The 24,053-nt window shown below is 38.0% G+C and overlaps 1 protein-coding gene across 1 annotated transcript; it reads right to left on the reverse strand.

Moving 5' to 3' along the window:
* Nucleotides 1–15,822: 15,822 nt before the first annotated feature.
* Nucleotides 15,823–17,190, reverse strand: LOC143628496 (putative calcium-binding protein CML21). Its single transcript, XM_077098077.1, has 4 exons — nt 16,958–17,190; nt 16,642–16,844; nt 16,310–16,484; nt 15,823–16,075 (listed from the first exon to the last, which is right to left on the reverse strand). Exons 1-4 carry the CDS (start codon nt 17,154–17,156, stop codon nt 15,960–15,962), a joined length of 693 nt encoding a protein of 230 aa, XP_076954192.1. The 5' UTR covers nt 17,157–17,190; the 3' UTR covers nt 15,823–15,959.
* Nucleotides 17,191–24,053: the final 6,863 nt, after the last annotated feature.

Here is a 24,053-nt window from a genome sequence, read left to right on the forward strand (position 1 = left end):
CCTTGACAGAGAGTCCTACAATTTACAGGAATAATATTACAGAAATTTGGAACTCGACTAGCTATGTAGATGATATCAATGGGAAGAGGATTGAAGCCTCAGTTTTGAATCAAGATATAGAAGTGACTGAGGCATCCATCAGAACAGCACTACAATTAAATGACAATCATGAGGTGCAGCCTTCATACTCTGTCCCAAGACTTACAAGAATTTTTCAAGAAACCATCGGATATCAAGGGGTTGTTAGAGAAAGGCAATTTCAAAAGGGCAGTTTTCCCTTAATCTACAGATTCCTAACTCATCCAGTCCTTATCTCCAAGAAGAGGGACTTGGACCTTATTAAGCAAGAAACGTGCCACTCTGACTGTGGCTATTCTGTATCAGCAACCTTTTAATATTTCACGACTAATCTTCAATGGTTTAGTCTCCAATGCTGAGAAGGCAGTAGACCAACGATTCCTGATGTACTCGAGATTTCTCCGGATCCTAATAAATAGGTCTCTGCAGAACCTACAGCAGACAGGAGATGTTCTAATATTACAAGATCCAAACATCTGCCAACGAATGAAGGATGTAAACAGCAAATTCATTAACAATGTTGATTGGGATGTTCGCCCATGGATACTTGTTCCTGCCTTAGGTGCCATTGATGTACCTCGAACTCCAGGAAACAGTGATGATGAAGATGATGATAGTGAAAATGGTGATGATGATGTGGATGCTGGAAATGATGGAGATGATGATAATAATAATCAAGGTGATGTTACTGGTGATGAGCCTGTCAATGAACCAATTGCTCATGAAGCTGAGAGTGTTGAAGATGAGGGTCATGATACTGAAATACATGAGCTGATTATTGATCCAGTTGGCAATGAGATGGTCAGCTTTACTAGTGTTGGATCTGATGTTCAGATGGAAGATCAAGAAGGGGATAAAGGTCCAGAAAATGAGGTTACTGAACCGGTTGATGGATCAGTTGTGGGACATAGTCGCAGGGCACCTGAGCATATGGATGAAGATAACTTATTGACAATGTAGTTTCCAATGTAGTTTCCAATGTGACTGACACTATCAACAAAATAACACCTCCAGATTCACCAAACCCTGCAGAAGACAATATGGATACTGATTCAATTGATTCTGAACCTGTAAATGATGATATTCCTTCCTCCACTGCCACTACTGAATCTGCATTATCTGACACTGAACAACTTCATGATACACATATTCATTCACCACCTCTATCAACAATACAAGAACCAATCATTTGCTCACCACCTGTTTCCCCACCAGCCCAAACTACTCAGGATACATCTATTCCACAACAAACACTACCCATTGTCACCATTCAACCTTCCCAACCCATCACCATAGAACCTGAAGCACACAGAATACCCTCACCAGAAATCTCTGCATCTGAACCATCATCCGAACCAGCACCTAAACCTACTCAAGATACACCACCATCCAGCCCAAATGTCTATGACTTGATTTCAGAAAATGTTGCCTTGAAATTTGAGAACATTATGTTGCGGGAGAAGAATGCATTTCTAGAAACAAGAAACAAGGCTCTTGAATCTGCCTTGCAACAGGCCCTTTTGAAAATTCAAACCCTGGAGCATTTTGAGGTTGAGAAGACCTCAGATGCACCAAAACAGGGGGAGAATATTAAAGATACAGGAGGATTGAAAGAAATTGAAGACATTTATGCTAGTTCTAGTGAAGAAAATGAAGAAGCTGGAACCTCAAATGCTCTAAACATGATAAATCAAGAGTATGAGGGAGATGCTGATGATGAGGGGGAGTCTGATAAGGAAGATGAAACTGCAGAAGATAAGTTAAAAAGAAAACAGAAAGGGAAAGGGATTGCGTACACAGATGATGATTTACATCCCAAGTCTCTACACAATGTGCAATCTGGTGATGACATACTTCTGAAAGACAATGTGATTGATCCGGATGTTGCTAAGGTTGAGTCTATAAAAACAGCCATGAAACTCATGAATGAAGAATTAGCTGAAATGGCTAAAACTCAAGTTAAAGAAGAAGATGATGAGATTGAACAAGAGGTGCTTGAAGCACTTATTGAGATGAAGAAAAAGCAAGAGGCTGAAGAGAAACTGAGAAAAGAAGCTGATGATGCTATTAGGGCTACATTGGAGGCATTGAAAGCAACACAAACTGATGATCATACTCCAATTGCACAAAAAGATGATGAACAAGAGCCCATACAATCTGAGCCTATACACACTGAACCTGAGCATGGAAATCCAGAAATTGAAACACTGTAAGGCCCCGAACCCCGGGAACCCCACAGTTGATAATCATTCAAAACACTCGTAAAAATAATTAAACTTAAAACAATCCTTTTCATTAAAATAAGCATCACAAAGTATAATTCGGCGGAAAACATAAATAATAAAATACGTTCCCAAAACCCGGGAATTTTGCCCAAAACCAACATAATTATCTTTAAATAAAATTTTTTGAAAATAAATGTTTAATAATAAAATCTTCAAATCCCGTATGCCCTTCACCGTCCAAGTAGCTTCGTGCATGTCCAAGCGATAAGGCATCCTCTTCCTAACCTGAAACTCACACTAACATGCACACAAAGTCAGCTTAAGCTGAGTGAGTTCAAGTTTTAAATAAGTAAAGAAAGTCTTAATAATCATTCCAACGGTTTTAAAACGGTAAACGGAAATACATCGGTTAGGTCACCACATTCAATAAATAATAATCCTTACGTATGAGCATCTCCATACGTGCATTCCTATATATATAAATATATATATATATAACATTCAATAATAACATTCAGGGTCGAGAAAACATACAACCCAAACACGTAACATTCAGCGCATGCAAACACAAAGTAGGCATACGCAACATTCCGTAGTCGAGACGACTACAACATTCGCCAAATATTGGCCATTCTAATATATATATATATATATATATACATATACATACACGCATTCTTTAACATTCCAAGGCCTACCAATACTAGCAAGCCGATGTAAAATCGTTTAAAACATTTCATCAAGTAAAATCGTTTAGGTGTGCATGCTAGCCCAAAACTTAAAAAGAGTTAAACGGGGCATCAAGAACTCACCTGAAATCAATCGAACACCTGTAATGAGCTAGGAAATCCCTAAGTGCACAATCACAAGCAAGGGCTTGTAAATTATACACAACACGTTACTAAATGAGACCGTAAGAACACTCTTGCCTAATGGGCCGTTCAAGCCCAACACTTTGGCCAAAGGCCCAACAACTTGGCCCAAGGCCCAACAACTTGGCCCGAGGCCCAACACTTGGCCCAAGGCCCAAAAACTTGGCCTAAGGCCCAAAAACTTGGCCCAAGGCCCAACCCAAACCCAATTACTTTACCTCAGCCCCTAAAACCTTTCAACTAACCAAATCCACCCTTCGATCCTGGTCGGGGCTAACCATGATGCACAACTCACCCGCCGGTAATCGAATCGAGTCGAATACGCGCGAAATAAAATTTTAAAATCAATTGTCAAACAAATCAGCCCCAAATGGACCAAATTCCCAACTTAACCATTTCATACTTCATAATTATGTCACCCGAGTTGATCGGGTTGACGGTTCCCTTTTACAACTCCCAATTTAACTTTTAAACGACAATTCGCGCACCACCGACTCGATTGACCAATCACCAACCAAAACAGCCCCGAGTATCAAAAAATTAATTTTCCCACAGCCCTTAGACTCCCCTATGGCCATGCAAACTGATTCGGTTGGTCATTCAATCGATTAACGCATCAAACTCAACATTTGACAATTCTACACCCAATAAACCCTAGTTTTCGAACTAAAATCGATTGACCGACCTAAACACCTCCAATGGCCACAAAGTTTTAATATGATGTAAATGCCATACCTAGAAATCTTTCTACACCGGAAAATCTAATTTTTATCCACGGGAAGTGGCTCAATTACACCTTGGCCGAAAATTTGTCCAACGAAAAGTATCGGCAAAATTGAGCATCAAAACGATTAGGGTTGAACGAAAAGAGTGTTGGGGATTGTAGTACATACCTTGAACTACTTCTAGGAGCTTGGAATTGATCAAAAAGTCGAAGCAAAGAAGGGAGGGGGGCTGGTCTCTTGGCCGATCGCTGCAGCAACTAGGGCTAGGGTTTATTTTTTTGTTTATTGATAGAATACAAATATGTTTCATCCAAGTCCCTCGAATTTGTAAGATTTGGCAACTTGTAAGGAAGGTTAAGTGTTTTAACGTAGCGGGGATGACGTAAAGGTATCCAGGAAACGTTGGATAAATCCCGAGAATTATACATACTCTACAAGCTTTAATTCTTGAAACCGGAATTAAAGGGGGGTTACAAGTCCACCCCTCTTACAATGGGATTCGTCCCCGAATCCCGATGCGACAGGAACAACTGCGGATAGTGCTTCATCATCTCGTCTTCGGACTCCCAAGTGGCCTCGGAACCCCTACGGTGTCTTGACTGCACCTTCAACTGTCTAACCACCTTATTCCTCAAACGCCTCTCCTGACGGTCAAGAATAGCAATCGGTAGTTCAACGTAGTTCAGCTTACCATCGAGTTCAATATCATCGACAGGCACATGGGCCTCTTCATCCTCTAAGCATTTCCTCAGATGGGACACGTGAAAAGTAGGATGAATCCCTACGAGCTCCTCGGGCAATTCCAGCCTATATGCTACCTCACCAACTCGGGCTAAAATACGGAACGGGCCAATAAACCTCGGACTGAGCTTCCCCCTCTTACGAAAACGAATAATGCGCTTCCAGGGAGAAACTTTTAACATAACCCGATCCCCAGCCTCAAACACAATAGGCCTTCGCCTTTTATCTGCATAAGACTTCTGACGATCCTGTGCGGCCTTCATAAAAGCCTTAATCTTATTGAGATTCTCAGTTGTAGCCTCAACCACCTCCAAACTACCCAACTGTTTCTGACCAATGGAACCCCAGCAGACTGGAGTCCTACACCTCCTACTATACAGCATCTCAAAAGGTGGTATCCCAATCGTGGCGTGATAACTGTTGTTATACGAGGACTCTACCAATGGTAAGTGACGATCCCAAATACCACCAAAATCGAGTACACAGGCCCGCAACATATCTTCAAGAGTCTGAATGGTCTTCTCGGATTGACCATTCGTCTGCGGGTGATAGGCAGTACTGATAAGGAGTTTGGTACCCAACTCCTCATAAAATATTTTCCAAAACCTAGAGGTAAAACGCGTATCCCTATCCGAAAAAATAGATACCGGCACCCCGTGCCTAGAAACGATCTCACGAATAAAAACATCGGCCAACTGCTCGGAATTAAAAGTCTCTCGGATCAGCAAGAAATGAGCACTCTTGGTCAATATATCAACAATTACCCAAATGGTGTCATAACTACCCTTAGGAGTACAGGCAATTTAGTCACAAAATCCATAGTAAGATGCTCCCACTTCCACTCAGGTATCTCTAAAGGTTGTAGCTTCCCAAATGGCTTCTGATGTTCGGCTTTAAATTGTAGACACGTCAAACACTTCCTCAAATACTGGGCCACCTCAAACTTCATTGCAGACCACCACTAATTCTTTTTCAGATCTTGGTACATCTTGGTCGCGCCCGAATGAATTGAATAGCGCGACTTGTGTGCCTCATCCAAAATTTTATCTCTGAATCCCCCACACTTCGGTACCCATAAACGACCATCCTTATACTTCACCCCGTCACCGACGTCCTCCAACAATTTCTCCTGACCCCAAACACGCTCTGACATAATCCATTCCACCTGCAAAGCCTCATTCTGAACGCTGGCTATTTGCTTCAAAATATCGGGTTTAAGGATAAGCTGGTAAGATTTTACATGAATTGGCTTCGGTCTCCCCTTCCGGCTCAACGCGTCAGCCACCACGTTAACCTTACCTGGATGATACATAATCTCCAAATCATAATCCTTAATCAACTCCAACCATTGATGCTGGCGCATATTCAATTCCTTTTGTTCAAATAAATACTTTAAACTCTTATGATCGGTATAGATAACGCAAGGAACACCGTACAAATAATACCGCCACAACTTAAGCGCAAACACAACGGCCGCAAGCTCCAAATCGTGAGTAGGATAATTCACCCCGTGAGGTTTCAACTGCCGTGAGGCATAAGCGATGACCCGACCTCGCTGCATCAAAACACACCCAAGCCCCTGATAAGAGGCATCAGAATACACTACCAAATCATCGGTGCCATCATGTAAAGCTAAAATCGGGGCATGCGTCAACCGGTTCTTCAACTCGAGAAAAGCCTCCTCCTGCTCAGTACCCCAAACGAACTTAACACTCTTCTTAGTCAACCTGGTCAGCGAAGAAGCAATTTTCAAAAAATCGGGAATAAAGCGGCGGTAATACCCCGCCAAACCCAGAAAGCTACAAATTTCAGATGGAGACTTTGGAGACTCCCATTCATTCACGGCTTCCACCTTTGCAGGGTCAACCAGAGTACCACTCGGGTTAATAACATGACCCAAGTATTGAACCTCACGCAACCAAAAGGAACACTTAGAAAATTTCGCATACAGTTTGTTCTTCCGCAAAGCCTCCAATACTTCCACGAGATTACCGACGTGATCGGATTCACTTTTAGAGTACACAAGAATGTCGTTGATGAACACAATAACCAAACGATCGAGCATCGGTCTACACACCCGGTTCATAAGATCCATGAACGCAGCCGGTGCGTTGGTCAAACCGAAAGACATCACCAGAAATTCATAATGTCCATAACGAGTGTGGAAGGCAGTCTTAGGAATATCTTCCTCCCGAATCTTCAACTGATGATACCCGGACCTAAGGTCGATCTTCGAGAACCAACTAGCTCCTTAGAGCTGATAAAATAAGTCGTCGATCCATGGGAGAGGGTATCGATTTTTAACAGTGAGATTGTTCAATTCACGATAGTCAATGCACATCCGCATGCTACCATCCTTCTTTTTAACGAACAGTACCGGGGCACCCCAAGGCGAGATGCTTGGTCGAATAAAGCCCTTATCGAGCAAGTCTTCCAACTGAGCCATAAGTTCCTTCATTTCATTCGGCGCTAGGCGGTAGGGAGCTCGGGTAACGGGTTTGGCGCCCGGTACAAGGTCTATCTGGAACTCGACCTCGCGATCCGGCGGCACATCTGACAAATCATCTAGAAATACATCCGGGAAATCCCAAACAATAGGAACATCACCGACGGTAGACACCTCGGTATTCACATTCATAGCATACGCCATATACGCCCCGCACCCCCGCTGCATCAACTTTCCCGCCTTAAGCATGGATATAATATGTGGCGTCGCAACATTCCGATCACCGAAGACCGTAATTTGAGTCCCATCCGGGGCCCTTAAACGAATGAGTTTCTGACCACAAATGATCTGAGCATCAACATTCGCGAGCCAATCCATCCCGAGCACCACATCGAAACAACCAAGCGGCATCAAATACAATCGCACCGGAAATCTATACCCAGACAACTCGATGGAACAACCCTGAATGGCCCTAGAAACGGACACGGATTTTCCTACGGCGACCTCAACCTCGAACACATCGACTACGCGCTCGGGTGATTTATTCAACGAGGAACAGAAAGCGGTAGACACAAAACTTCTACTGGCGCCCAAATCAAATAAGACTGACGCCTGTAATTCATCAAGTAGAAAGGTATCTAGGATAACATTACGCTCCTACTTAGCTAAACAGTTGCATATACATTCTTGAAGGAGCGAGGAATTTAAGCGGTCAAGTACCAAGGAACCCAGAGTGACAGCATGCTACGCCTCAGCTAAACAATTACGCGCAAAGCGTTCGAGAGGATGGGAAATGAACAGGAGAATTTAGGGAATAAGATGAACTTTAACGCTAACGACTTGAGAGTTAGCCAAATCCTATCCCTACAAAGACGGAACCCTAACATAATCAGACACAAGTGGTATTTAGAACATGGAAGGTAAGCGTAAACTGCTAATAACGTTGATCAAGTGTTATTAGTCGTTTACTTCACCGGCCCGTCCTAAGCACCCCCTGCCCCTAACCACATTAGCATTCTATCTAACACTTAAACAATTAATCACATACTGGAAACTTTAAAATTCAAAGGAATGACTAAACAATTTAAATTTACCTCTTGGCGGCAGCTACTCGCGGTGGGCATACTAGTTTTTCTCTTACAGTTCAAGTCCAAGCATTCGAGGATGCGCGGATCCCTCGAACCATGGCTCTGATACCAACTTGTAAGGCCCCGAACCCCGGGAACCCCACAGTTGGTAATCATTCAAAACACTCGTAAAAATAATTAAACTTAAAACAATCCTTTTCATTAAAATAAGCATCACAGAGTACAATTCGGCGGAAAACGTAAATAATAAAATAAGTTCCCAAAACCCGGGAATTTTGTGCAAAACCAACATAATTATCTTTAAATAAAATTTTTTAAAAATAAAGGTTTAATAATAAAATCTTCAAATCCCGTATGCCCTTCACCGTCCAAGTAGCTTAGTGCACGTCCAAGCGATAAGGCATCCTCTTCCTAACCTGAAACTCACACTAACATGCACACAAAGCCAGCTTAAGCTGAGTGAGTTCAAGTTTTAAGTAAGTAACGAAAGTCTTGATAATAATTCCAACGGTTTTAAAACGGTAAACGGAAATACATCGGTTAGGTCACCACATTCAATAAATAATCATCCTTACGTATGATCATCTCCATACGTGCATTCCTATATATATATATATATATATATATATATATATAACATTCAATAATAACATTCAGGGTTGAGAAAACGTACAACCCAAACACGTAACATTCAGCGCATGCAAACACAAAGTAGGCATACGCAACATTCAGTAGTCGAGACGACTACAACATTCGCCAAATATTGGCCATTCTAATATATATATATATATATATACATACATACATACATACACGCATTCTTTAATATTCCAAGGCCTACCAATACTAACAAGCCTATGTAAAATCGTTTAAAACATTTCATCAAGCAAAATCGTTTAGGTGTGCATGCTAGCCCAAAACTTAAAAAGAGTTAAACGGGGCATCAAGAACTCACCTGAAATCAATCGAACACCTACAACGAGCTAGGAAATCCCTAAGTGCACAATCACAAGCAAGGACTTGTAAATTATACACAACGCGTTACTAAACTAGACCGTAAGAACACTCTTGCCTAATGGGCCGTTCAAGCCCAACACTTTGGCCCAAGGCCCAACACTTGGCCCAAGGCCCAACAACTTGGCCAAAGGCTCAACCCAAACCCAATTACTTTACCTCAGCCCCTGAAACCTTTCAATTAACCAAATCCACTGGAAGTGGGTCAATTACACCTTGGCCGAAAATCTGTCCAACGAAAAGTATCGGCAAAATTGAGCATCAAAACAATTAGGGTTGAACGAAAAGAGTGTTGGGGATTGTAGTACATACCTTGAACTACTTCTAGGAGATTGGAATTAATCAAAAAGTCCAAGCAAAGAAGGGAGGAGGGCTGGTCTCTTGGCCGATCGCTGCAGCAACTAGGGCTAGGGTTTATTTTTTTGTTTACTGATATAATACAAATATGTTTCATCCAAGTCCCTCGAATTTGAAAGATTTGGCAACTTGTAAGGAAGGTTAAGTGTTTTAACGTAGGGGGATGACGTAAAGGCTTCCGGGAAACGTTGGATAAATCCCGAGAATTATGCATACTCTACAAGCTTTAATTCTTGAAACCGGAATTAACGGGCGTTACAAACACCAAAAGAACAAGAGCTCGGTTTAGGTCCAGTAGCTTATGAGGATGAAACGATTGAAATATCTGCAAGCTCAATGGTCAAGTTAGTCATAATGAAAGATCTTATAGATATCTTGAATAATCTAGAAGGGCATCATCCTGAAATAGTATTAGCTGCCAAAAAGGCTCAAAAGATTTTATCAATCTAAGCAATGGTGTGCAATCTGAACCAAGAGTAGAAGAAGTGGTTGAAACAACTGAACCTGTCATTCATGAAGTTACTGAAGAGGAAGAAGATACTCATATCAAAGAACTAGTTGTTGATGAAATATTTGATGAAGAGCCTGCAACTCAAACCACTTAGCCGATAATTACAGAAACTGTTGATGAAGAGCCAAGGACTGTGAATGAAGAACCAATTGTCACTGAACCAACAGAAACAGAAGTTGAAGTGAGAGAGTCCCTGAAAAGAAAAGAAACATGTGAACTAGTGGCACCCAAGCCAAAAAGACAGAAGTCTGTGAAGGTGAAAGTGTACAAGAAAAGGGAGATTAAATCTGCTGATGTTGAAGGGGCTTAAACTATCAATGCTGAAGAACCAATGGTTGGAGCACTTCATAATCTTGATGAACAAATTGAAACCGATAATGAAGAAGAAGGATGATGACAGGGAGAATGTAGACAAAGCATACCTGCTAAGCCTCGAATATGATCAAAAGTACATTGATAGAATGACAAAAGAAAGCATTAAACAAGAGGCTGAGGGATGGAGGAGCCGGAAAACACAAAGAGAATTTATGCTGAAGGCTGGCCATAGATCAACATTCCTGAATCTGTAGTCTTTTGAAACTTTTGATAAAATGTACAAAAATGCCTTAGTAGATGGCGTTGCAAATTATGTTGAGAAAATGAGCACGACTAAGAAGAAAGAAAAGGCAGAAAAGGTATTGAAAGAATCTGACAGTAGCAAAAGAAGGATTGTAAAGAAAGCCAGTGATGAAACAGTATATGAAACAATAAAGGCAAAACATAAAGACATAAAGTTTCTTCAACTACATGGCTACAACTATGAGTCCTTGATAAATCTTTCCTCTGAAATGCTGAAAAGAAAAATACAATTAGTTAAAGATTCACACAAGGATCAGAAAAGTCAGGAAGATTATATGAGGGAAAGGGAGTTGAGGATGAGATTGGAGAAGGAGAGAGAAGAGGCCAGAAAGAAAGAAGAGGAAGTCAAGAAATGGTTTGAAGATCCTCGGAGGATGCAGACTTTGAAAGAGATAGTGATGGAAAAGGGAATGACTGAGGATCAGTTCAATAACATGCCTTATGATCAACTGCTAGATATATATAACCGAGAGCAAAAGATGTATTTAGAAACACAAAGAAAATTGCAAGAAGACAAAAGGAGAATGGAAGAGTTGGTTAGGGCTGAAATGATGAGTGCCCTACATAAAAGGGGTGCTAATATTGGAAGACTAATAGTGCAAACTGATGATACAATCAAAAGATGGTTTGAAGAGTCAGAACTTGAAGAGGAAAAGAAGAAGAAACAAGTCAATACTAGCAGAACACCCATAAGGTCAGAGATTGTGAGGCCTGAACATCCAAGAAATTTGAATTTGCCCACAAATCTCTACTTTGACAAAAGATCCAAGACCTTATGGGTAATCACAGAAGACAAAGAAGAAAATCTTATCATCTTTAGGGATGATTTGAGAAATTTTCAGAAGAACAATTGAAGAAAATGGCTACACTAGACTTATACGACAATCAAGATAGATGCCAACCAGCCGGGCAACAAAGGAATGACCTCTCCAAATTCATCAAGGAACAATCTAAAAGGGGGTTTTCATTCCTGAAACAAAATAAGAGAGAAATACATAGCCAAGCAGAGAGAGAGAGAAGACGAAAGAGAATAAATGAAGTTCACACTCTAGAACTCTCTCTGTTTGAGTCAAAGAAGAGAAAGACTCAACAGGCAAGCAGTTCCACTGGTAAAAGAAAAACGTTGAGGGAATTCTTAGCCATGAGAAGGGAAATGCTTGAGCCAAACTCACTTGTACAACAAAATGGAAGGATTTCTCATCTCACCTATAATAGACATAACAATTCAATATCCTTGAGGAATGCATCAGGAGGTACAATTGTTGTGATCATGCATGATGAAGACCTTCAATTCATACATCCTCAAGACCTTCAAGATATAGTGGATGCTGAGTTTTCTTTTGACTCTCAAGATGCCGCGGAATTAGACATGATTAAACAGAAGGTTGCCCTTGTTAAACTCAAAAAGGAAAAATCTGACACAAGGAGCAAAAGGAGGAGATAGCAAAATGAAGACTTAATGATGATAATTTGTTTTATGTTTATCTTTGTATATTGGTTTTATTTGTATTTTGATATGTAAAATTTGATGTGTAATGCCCAAGAGGCAGAATTCCTGTTTATGTAATGAAATGGCATGTTCTTAAAGTTATTTATCTTAGATATTGATACATGTGTAACTCTGTGTAGGTGTGTTTTGGTGCATCTGAGCTTGTTCCAATCTAGGGGGAGATTGTTGGGTCGGATTTTTGATAAGGAAGATTGGAATCTTCTCAACCTCCTTAGGAAACGGCTAAGTATGGACTTCGAGCAAGCTTAGACTATCGAGCATGCTTTTACTACTTCGAGCAAGGTCTTCAGAACCATTTATGGTTGATTCTTCTAAGTGTTGAAGCTTCGAGCAAGCTACACTTCAACGAGCAAGAGTGTTCTTCTATCGAGTATGGATTGCCAATCGAGCAAACAACTTGATCATTCAAGTTTTAACCAAGTGTTACGAGCACAGGATGTCCGAGCACATGGTGACGAGCATGGATGCAATAAGAAGATGTTATATACTCCAAGCATGGACTTCGAGCATGGTTCAATCTCCCGAGCAAGATTTACATCCGAGCATGCTAAAGATTGCTGAATAAGTCTAAGACAAGATTGAAGACATCAAGAAGAATGAGCTTGCTCGATGGACTAGTTCAAGCATATCAAGGATTGGTCAAGAGGAATGAAGCTTGCTAGAAGAGAATATTTTCACTTTAAAATATTCTAAGTAAAGTATGCTCGAAGACACTCATCGAGCATACCCTGCATATTGAATTGTGCTTGAGAAAGATACAAATCATGCTCGAAGACACTTACAATTGTATTTGATTTTGTCAATTGTTATGTAATAATTAGGGATTCTAGAAGGAATGTCAGGGTCTATAAATAGGGTCATAGGTTTCCATTTAGGGCACGGACAAACGGACAAGAGAGACAGCACACGGAATACGATAAACATTCTAAACGAATATTCTATTTGTTTCCTCGTACCGCCACAGCCTTTCACAAAACCCTAGACATTCCTTTCACTGTTTCATTAAATGATGTATTAAATACAGGGAATCTTTGTCTTTGAATCTGTCTTTACTGATTATCGTTTATTGTTTCGTTTGTTATCATATCACTCATTCACTCCCATCCGTTGGATATCCTGATTCCGCCGGGATATTCAATAGGTCTTTGGGTTATTGAGTCTGTGTGTTCTTGTCAGCCTTATTAAGGTTTGCACCAGACTCCCAGTCCAGACAAAAAAGTCTTTAAGGGTTAAAGCAAGCGTCGAGACAGTGGTAGAAGAAGTTTGAGTCAGTTATGGGGAGGCAAGGCTACCGAAAGACTGCTTCATATCACTATGTTTTCTTCAAGAGGTTTGGTGGTGATGATTTCATCATTTTATTGCTTTACGTTGATGATATAATGATTGTTGGCAAGAATGCAGAAAAAATTATACAGCTGAAGAAAGAGTTAAGCAAGTCATTTTCTATGAAAGACTTGGGCCCAGCTAAGAATATTCTTGGCATTCGGATTACTAGAGATAGAGATTTAAAGAAGTTGCACATGTCATAAGAGCAATACATTGAAAAGGTGCTTAGCAGATTCAAGATGGCTAAAGTTAATATGGTTAGTACACCTCTTACTCCCAACTTTAAGCTAATTGAAAAGGATTGCCCTACTTCTGAGAAAGATATTGAAGAGATGGATGGTGCTCCATATGCATCAGCGGTAGAAGCTTAATGTATGCAATGGTATGCACACGACCTGCTATTGCCCATGTAGTAGGTGTTGTTAGTCAGCTCTTGTCAAACCCGGGTAAGAAGCATTGGAAAGCAGTTAAGTGGATTCTTAGATATCTACGGAGTACTTCCAAATTGGGCATAGCATTTGGAAATGGGAGCTGATGCTTGTTGGGTACACGGATTTCGATATGGCAGGAAATAAGGACAACATGAAATTCACTTATGGATATTTGATGTTATTGGCAAAGGGGCCGTGTCATGGCAGTCAAGACTGCAAAAGTGCGTTTCTTTGTCTACTACCGAGGCGGAGTATATGGTAGCAAAAGAAGCATGCAAAGAATTATTGTGGTTGAAAAAATATATGCAAGAGCTTGTCTTTATGCAACAACGCTACGTGGTTCTTTGTGATAATCAAAGTGCTATTCACCTTGCTAAGAATTCTATGTTTCATAAAAGAACAAAACATATTAATGTGATGTATCATTGGGTTAGAGATGCTATGAAGACAAATTGTTTGAACTTGATAAAGTTCATACCGATGATAATTGTTCTGATATGTTGACCAGAGCTTTGGCAAGGGAGAAACTAAGAATATGTTGCTCGCTCGCCGGGGTGGTGAGTTATTTCTCATAGACAAAAATGGGGGAGATTTGTTGGGGTATTTTTTGTCCATGAGAAAGGCCAACAAATATTTATCCAATATGGGATTTATTTCTATTACTATTATTATTTTGTTTTAGTAACAAAAGAAAAAGAAAAAATGTTTTTTTTTTCTACGCATCAAAACCAAATTTGGTTTTTGGGCTTGGGCCCATGACCCCCAAGGAATTTTCTTTTTTCGTGGGTTCCAAGTCTCAAACATAATTAAAAGGGCTTTGGTTTGTGGTTCACAAAATAGCATTTAGCCCACACACACACATACGAAAAGAGTTGTGAGATTTTTTGAGTTCCTCTTCTGTCGATACAAGAAGCAGTTACGAAGAGAAGATATTTAGTGCTCTTTTTCTTTTTTGGTGTTTTGTGAAGATAAGAGACGGTTCAGAGATCGATTATTCTCTCGTTGGTGATACCTCTTACTCGGTTTCTTTTGTATTTGATTCCATATACTTGATGTTTGTTTGTTCCAAGTATATGATGATTTGTGTATACCTCTAGTTTTACCTAGAAAAGACTTTGCATTGTCATTATTGGTGATAGTAGATTTGAAGCAGCTCTAGTAGTCCCGTTGTTTTTCCTCTCGCCTTGAGAGGTTTTCCACGCTAAAATTTTGTGTCCTTTGTTACATTTAAATACCCTATTTGTTTGCTTCCTCATTTGTTCATTCCAGTCGGGAAAAATTTTAGCCTAACGAAGATTAATTCCGCATTATTTGTATACCGTCTGTGACTAGGTGGTCATTTTTCCCAACACCCTAAAATAAAAATTCCCCATTTGCTAACTGGGCGCCACATGTCAAAAATCGCTTCATTTTGTAGCCCCTTCACTATACATAGCCTAATAGTCTGGGTATGAAGGGAGCAAAGACGATACGGTGATGAATCAGGTGGTTTACTAATGCGCATTGAGAGCTTGCGTATATTTGGTATATGCATTGTCAAGCAAACTGCATGTCCGGTTGGAGGACCGCCATACCGCTGCTACTGGATACTATTTGAGAGGTGATTGTTTTGTGTGTTTTTGAGATCTTGTTACTCAGGAGTTCTAGTGTGTTTAGCGAGAATTTTTATTTATTGGTTTGTAGTTTTAGGCAAGATTCATAAACTTGGGCTCATTTTTTTATGGCTTTTCTATGAAAACTTGTTAGGGAAAAGTCAGGGGCCTCACAGATATCCTACTAACCAGTGGGACCAGTGGAAGTTGTGTTTGAACTTGAGAACTCTGATATAGTGGAATAAGATCAAAGGGAATATATAAAGTCCACGCAAATATTAAAAGCAAAATGTGATGTTTGACAGATAAAAGCAACAAGTTCCAAGTTGAAATCTATTTACTTTTACAAACAAAATAAACTACATAAATAGAAGTTGAACAGCTACTTGGCTCGGCCCATGCCATCGCGCGTTTCGAATTTTTTCTCACTCATCCTCAGCTTCCTCCTCGTCCTCAACGTCGTCAATTCCAACCCATTTAGTGAAGGCAAAAAGGAACTCCTTGAAGTTCACCATTCCATTTTTATCCCAGTCCATTTCTTCTGCATATACACACAAAACTCATATTAGAGGTAACCATTTCGACTTGTTTACTTTAGAATGTGGTGATTTAGTTATATCATCTAAAACAAGTAAAAGTCTATTTCTAATGATACAACCTTCTAAACTGTTTTAGTAAAGGTTTACACCATTATCATAATAATGTAGTTGTAGAAGCATCTTTAATGAATTATTATCTAAGAAAATATACAAAAGAAAGAACGGAGAAGACATACCGAATCTTTTCATGGCTATGCGCCCAGATGATCGCTCCCCAGAAGTAGATTCATTTATAGCAAGAACCATCTCGCTCTTGCTAACATAACCGTCCTTGTTTTTGTCCAAAAACACAAATGAGTCAACCAATGTTTCAAAAGTTGCTTCTAGATCCGGGATTCCGATTCGTGCACTCTTTATCAATGTTAAGAATGTAACGAGATGAAACAAACATAATTTTAATTACTTCAAAAGTCAACCACGTTTAGAATTTTTAATGATTTTGGACCAATCCGACCCCCCCCCCCCCCCATTTTGCCAAACACGAGTAGATTATCGACCACAAGGATACAGAATGTGCAGAAACAGGATCTTTCTTGAGCAGATAAACTAGACATAGAAGCACAATGAACTCCTTGAAGGCTATTCCCATGTCCTTGTTTATATCACACTCCTCAAATAGATCATTAATTTCCTCATCCGTGAAATCAATTTCCAGCTTACGGAAGCAATGATTCAATTCTCTAGGATCGATTGAACCACTTTTATCTTCATCTATACTCACAAAATAAGAACACAACACATATTTTATATTTCTGACAGATTTCCAAAGTTTTATATACGATTTAATATATAATGAAAAAGAAGCTAAAAAGTTAGATGCTTACCAAATTGTTCAAATATAGCTTTGCACTTCCTTAGACCGGAGTCGATTTTCGGGAACTTTAAGATTATGTTATTGAAAGATTTCATGGTTGTTCCTTTCGACTCTCGCCTGCGCATTGTCTCGAGGATCTTGACTTCAAGTTTGGTTGTTGGAACCGAAGTCAAAGGCGAGTCATCCCCCTTGGTCAACTTACCACCCATTGTCCACTAGTAAGAGAAAGAAGGAAGCGAAATACTGCAAATGGGAATGATTATAGTTACTGTTAATAGTATAAGAAGAAATAACAGTAAATTATTTACCAAACGCCTAAAGGGCAAAATCATCCAATTTTGACTTTTGTAGTCAAACATGTCTTTTCTTGGAAAAGAATGTGTGTGGGTTTTTTAGCTTTTACCAATACCTATGGTTTAGTTAGTTCTTAGGGTGTTTGGCAAAAAACATAATTCTAATTTATTTATTTTTTTATCATTAGATAAACGCGATTACCTAACTATCCCATCCCCAACTTCAAGCACCTTCCAAACACCGTATAACTCTACAGTCATAGTGGATCACGAATTCAGTTTTCATGACTCTTATATAGGATTCAGGGGGTGTTTGGATGTAGTGATTATGATTATTATTATTATTATTTACATTGATGATTTATTATCTCAGTTTTCTTATCTTTGAGTCCGATAATCCTGACATGAATAACTGGAAAATGAAAATTTATGTTCCAATAATAAATTTACTTAATAGTGAAGTATAAATCATTAAGAGAAACCAAAGATTAGCATGCAATTTGAGAAACCAACAACAAATTGGGTATTAGTCAATTAAGTTAAAAGCTAAAAGATGCACTTGTAATCACAAATCGAAGCATTAACCAGCTGAAATTTCAACAATATAAGGGTTTGAATAAGTTACCAAGGGCGTTGAATCTGAACCAAAACGACAATTTATGGGGATACGAACGAAGAAGAGACACGAGCAGAGATCTTAGGGTGGATTCATGACAGTTGATTAAACTAAACAGTGAATGAATTTCAAGGAAATGCGTCGTGAAGAGTGCGTGGATGAAAAAAAATGTCAACCTTAAATTACAATTAATAATTTAATAGAAATAAAATAAAAGATAATTAATGTAAAAAGCAAGCATTTAAAACAATGAATTCTTTGGATTTGAAAGATGTAGTTAAAGCCTTTCATAAAAATGTTTTCCACTACATACCCTAAACCCTAAATCATAAACAAAAAAAGACACCAGATTTTCCTTTTTGAACAGCTTTCAAGATATCCTTATAAACACACTGTTGTTCAACTATCACAATAGTCTTATACTAAATATAAAAAATGAAAAATTTGTCTATGATTTTTAAGACTTATTAAATATTGGATATTTGTAAAAAGTAAACAAAATTATTATAGTTTTCTTCAATATGAAGATGTCTTAAAAATTAAATATTAGTGTATTCTTTAAACACATTCTTTTATATACATTTTAATTTTAAAGAAAATATATTTATGACACGTAATTATTATATATAATAATATTTTTTTATATTAAGTATGTTTACAATATAATTTATAGCATTAATAATTCAATTAATAGAGATTAACCAATTAATACGGTATATTGAATTTATAATCAATACTATATTTAGAACAAAGATATTTTTTTGTTTTTCATCAATAGAAGAGAAGTGATTTAGGCGGGAATTTGATAGTGAGGATTAACCTCACAATGCAATGTGTCCAGATTATTTTCTTTTATTAGTATAGGTAGATAATGAGAGATACGGGGTTCAAACCTCACTATCACCAATTTATATAAAAGAGATGAGGGATGACCCTGGCTTGCCAAGGTTCGAGTCATGATCTCACCCGGTTTTACCGGCTCCTCGCTGTCGTGCCATTTGGCGGGCGTGGGGTCGGTTTTTATCCGAGGAATCCCTCAATAGGTGGACCGCTAGAGGCTCCGTCCGTCCGGACTCGTGGCTGGCTTGGGCTACCTTTAGCCAATGGGGGCTGCGTACGAAATACCCGGCGTTACTTAGTTGGTTGTTCCAAAAAAATAACAAGGTTTATTTGGAAACTTGGTTATTCATCCGTGTACGACACTTACTGAAATATAGAAATCATTAAGTGAACATATATATAATTTCAAACGACACGTTATTTTTTAATATATTTTTTGAGACATCAACATGATTTTAATTGCAATTCGAATTCATACGCAAACAAAGTATTGAAATACATAAACTTACAAAGAATGAGTTTACATAGCAAAATATTTATGAAGAAAATTTAAAACTTTAAAAAATAATATTAACAAAAAACAAACAAACTTCACTAACACTAGTCTGAAAAGCAAGCAAGTCAGAAGATAAGCATCCATGCCCGATAATCATTCAAGAATTATGCGGGCTTCTTTTTTTCCTGGACCAGAAACACAGTTGATAACATAAACATTCATACATCAATCTAATAAACATAGTGACTATCTAACTAAGAAAATTGTTTTTACGTTTCATGTGAAAAGTAAAAAGTGCATTTAAGAACCATAATCAAATCGAAACCTTTTTAAAATGGCATGTTTTGACCAGAATCAAATCGTTACGTTTTGAGAATGACCAATTTTAACCCAAACCAAATCGATATCTTCAAAAATTGACTCGTTATAACCCGAACCAAATCAATACGATTTTAAAAATACCTGTTGAAACCCGAATGAAATCGATACTTTTTATATTGACTTGTTGACCAGAACTAAACAACTGATACCCTTTTAAAATGACTATTTTGACCTGATCCAAAAAAATCGGAACATTTCTAAAATGACACATTTTCATAAATGAAAATAGAAATAACGCACTTGAATACTAAGAAGAAAAATGAAGGGTAACACATACAACGTTCTTAGCTTTTGAAATTATTTCTACCAAATACGAATTCATTATTACTGGTTATGAAGATCGAAAGAACATATAAAGCTTTAATAACTTAAACTCACTTGAAAGACGTTGAAACTTATGTGAACCTTTCACTTAATTTGTGAACCCTCCATATTTTTTCATTTTTCAATAGCCACTAAAACCAAACACCAAATAAACTAAATACAAAATGAAACGAAACTAATTGTAAAAAACTAAAACAAAACCGAAAACCTAAATAAAACCAAATGCCATAAAAATAAAACAAAAGCCGAAATTAAAACGAAAAACTAAAACCAATAAATCTGAAACCAAATAAAAAACAAAACTGTAAAAACCAAAACGGTTAACTGAATAAAGTTAAGCCCTAAAACGAAACTAAAAAAAACAAACAAACAAAATCAAACCGAAACGAAACTGAATGAAACAAAGTTATAAAAACTAAAACTGAACAAATACCAAAAACCAAAATAAAAAATAACCATCATAAAACTTTGAAAAGAAAAACCCAAACTCATTAAGTTACACATGTAATAATTAATATTATAGTAGATTAAGTTAAATGTAATTTAATATAATTTTAAATTATTTTATTAGAAAGAAATTTTAAGTATACATATTATCTTTCCAAAGTTATTGCTTTAATAGTATAATAATCGAACTGGGTGGGATTTGTTAAGGGGATATACAGAGCACCGGATTTTTTCCTTAGACTATTTGTAGTGGAGGGCTATAAAATGAGCGAGATTTTTGACATGTTGTGTCACATCAGCAGATGGAGATTTTCATTTTAGGGGTGTAATGGTTTTGTAGCCCCGTCACATCGTCATGTCATCCTTTATTTATTTTTTTTATAATTAAATTAAACAAATAAAAACTGATTAAATTAAATAAATAAAAATTCATTAAATTAGATAAATGAAAGAATACATTAAAATAAAAAAATACATATAGAAATAATAATTTAAGGCTCGTCTTCACTTTCACAGTATTGTTGATTGTCTTCGTCTTCGTATCTGTATTCTTCTTCAACGGGACGATTATCCTAAATGTGTTGAACCAAATATGCCGTAACTTGGTTATGTATCTCACTTGATGTGAGATCATGATTGTTTCATGTTCGTTGTTCTTTAGTTGGTCCAGGAAATTATTCTAGAACGCTCCCTTGTATATAGTGTTAGCATATTGCTTTGCCCTTGTCTTCTAAAATCATATTATGCAATAAGATATACGTATATATGGCATCCCTTCATTTTTTCCATTGGCCATAGATGACAAGGTTTTTCACATAATGCCAATGTTTTTTTAGAACCCCGAAACACCTCTCAATATCCTTTCACGCAGACTCTTGCTTCTTCCTAAAATATCATCTTATTTCTTCGATCGGATCTTGAAACTGTAAACACGTTATTACGAGCCAAGATCTAGTTGGAATACCGATACGTTAAGATCGTGTTCAATACGTTAATGAATCAATACAGTATGATGAAGATAAGTTACAAAGATAATCGGCAGCATAACGTTACAACGGATAAATATGGCACAGATTTCTATGCAAGTCTTCTATGGAAGGCCTATTTATAGGCATGTCTCATTTGTTACACTGTAGTAACGAATGAGCCTTCTTATTCGTTAACATCACTAACGAATAAGTCTTTCCATAGCCCATTCGCTAAACACCCTTAGCGAATGGGTATACCTTAACGAATGAGCTACCATTCGTTACACTGTACTAACGAATGGGCTCTTACATTAACTAATATGCCTAGTCTTTAATGAATGAGGCCCATTCGCTAAACATTCTTCGCGAATGAGGCTTTATACATTACATATAAAGACTAAATAATCCCTAGCCTAATCGAACAGCTGCGGACACCAAATCTGTGCACTAACAGACTCCCCCTTTTCCGTAGCTGTCGAATGCTTTCCAATACTTTAGCATCCAATACTTTAGCCTTCAATACGTTAACGTCGAATACTTTAGCGACGATTACGTTAATGTCGAATACGGTAACGAAGAATAAGTTACAGTTGAATACTTTAACTGCATATTATTAGCCGTAATACCAACTTCCCCCTTGGCTGATGATTCCCAGGCTTGTGCAAACAGACAAAATATAACTCTTTATAAGCAAACCAAAACTTGTAGCTACTCATATCAGATCTCCCCCTCAAATAAGCATCTCCAGGTGATCATTCCGATCATCCAACTGGCATATGATACGGTTCGATCAAACGAATCAATTAGCAGCAAGTCATCGGCTATCTATCGCACCGGTAAAGTAAAAATGTCTTTACGTTTAACCTCACCACACATCTTCATGAACAACCCAATCATTCCACATCTTTCACTTTGGTCTTCACTCTCTCGATAACGTCTATCCTAAAATATAACTCTTTGAATCTCTTCGGCAACCAATACGCTTGGATGCACTACTGTTTTGGGCATATGATTTAGAGTTCCAACCTTAGTTAATCAATCCCGAACGATCATTTTCTTCAATCAGATGTCAAAACTCATATATTCCTCAATCAGATTAACCCATTCAATAATTGTCCCCTTCAACAGAAGCAATCCGCCGAATACTCGTAGCCAACATAGTCAGGATAAAATCCCTCAGAAAGAAGTAATCGGATAGACACTCGTATCCCTCATAGTCAGGTTTCAATATTGAAAAAATCAATCCACGATCGAAGACAAACACAGTGTTGAACTCGGTCAAACATAGCTTTGCAATCACGAATTACCACCCGAATTGCAGTAATTTTTCAAGAAATCCTTGCAAACGTTGGAAGATACCAATCTAATAAGCTCTTTGAAGTTTTTATCACCCCATTTCTTGACAAATTCGGCAAGGTCTTGAACAAATCTACGAAAATCTTCAATAAACGTCTCTTTAACTTAATCGGTTACTCCCCCTCGGGCCCTCGATATGCGTGAAAAGTCGGCCGGAAAATATATCACCAAAATTTGCTAGAAGAGTATCCCGCATATTTAAAATATCCCCGAAAAAATTTTTTTAAGAAAATTTTCTGAAAATACTCTTTTTTTTTATTCCTCGTACATTATCTAGTCACATTCGTTTGAATAGTATACAACGAATGACATCTTGTCCACATTCGTTACCCATGAACGAATGACACACATTTGTTATAAATAACCAAACCTTCCACATTCGTTAAATCTTGAAAGAATAGGAATACATTGATTATGGAACTGACGGATGTCAGAAAAAAAATAACGAACGAGTATTGATAGCGAATGAACTCATTCGTTAAAAGTCCGTAACGAATGAGTTTAAATTTAACGAATGAACTGTTATCGCGGTTACTGTAGCTGGAAAACCGATTTTCACCGGAAAAAACTATTACAGACGCCGAAATAACGCTATTCAAGGTCCATTAATGGCGGATTTCATCAAGTCTTCATCTTATCTTCAAATTAATCCACCAGATTATACACGAAGCTTTGGATTTACATTACGATCATGATTCAAACGTCAATTTTAACAAAATCGCTCAGAATCATCAGGCACTTAGATCAACCAGTAACCATGGCCGTCAATGGCAGATTCATCAATTAACCATTAAAATTGCACAGGAAGCTTCGGTTTTATCATATGAACTCAAATCACTCATCAATTTCTACAAACATCCATCAAATCATGCTCAATTTGATCAAATATGTACTGTAACAAGAAGAAAACGACATAAACGTATCACAAGCAACCGCCGGCTCTGATACCAGTTGTAAACACGTTATTACAAGCCAAGATCTAGTCGCAATACCGATACGTTAAGATCGTGTTCAATACGTTAATGAATCAATACATTATGATGAAGATAAGTTACAGAGATAATCCGGCAGCATAACGTTACAATGGATAAATATGGCACAGATCTCTATGCAAGTCTACTATGGAAGACCTATTTATAGGCATGTCTCATTCGTTACACTGTAGTAACGAATGAGCCTTCTCATTCGTTAGCATCACTAACGAATAAGTCTTTCCATAGCCCATTCGCTAAACACCCTTAGCGAATGGGTATACCTTAATGAATGAGCTACCATTTGTTAGACTATGGTAACTAATGGGCTCTTACATTAACTAATATGCCTAGTCTTTAACAAATGAGGCCCATTCCTAAACATGCTTAGCGAATAAGCCTTTATACATTAAA

The sequence above is a fragment of the Bidens hawaiensis genome, unplaced genomic scaffold, assembly GCF_021521415.1.
Source record: "Bidens hawaiensis isolate Kalapana, Puna unplaced genomic scaffold, B.hawaiensis_p1.1 tig00005013_1, whole genome shotgun sequence".
Taxonomy (NCBI): Eukaryota; Viridiplantae; Streptophyta; class Magnoliopsida; order Asterales; family Asteraceae; genus Bidens; species Bidens hawaiensis.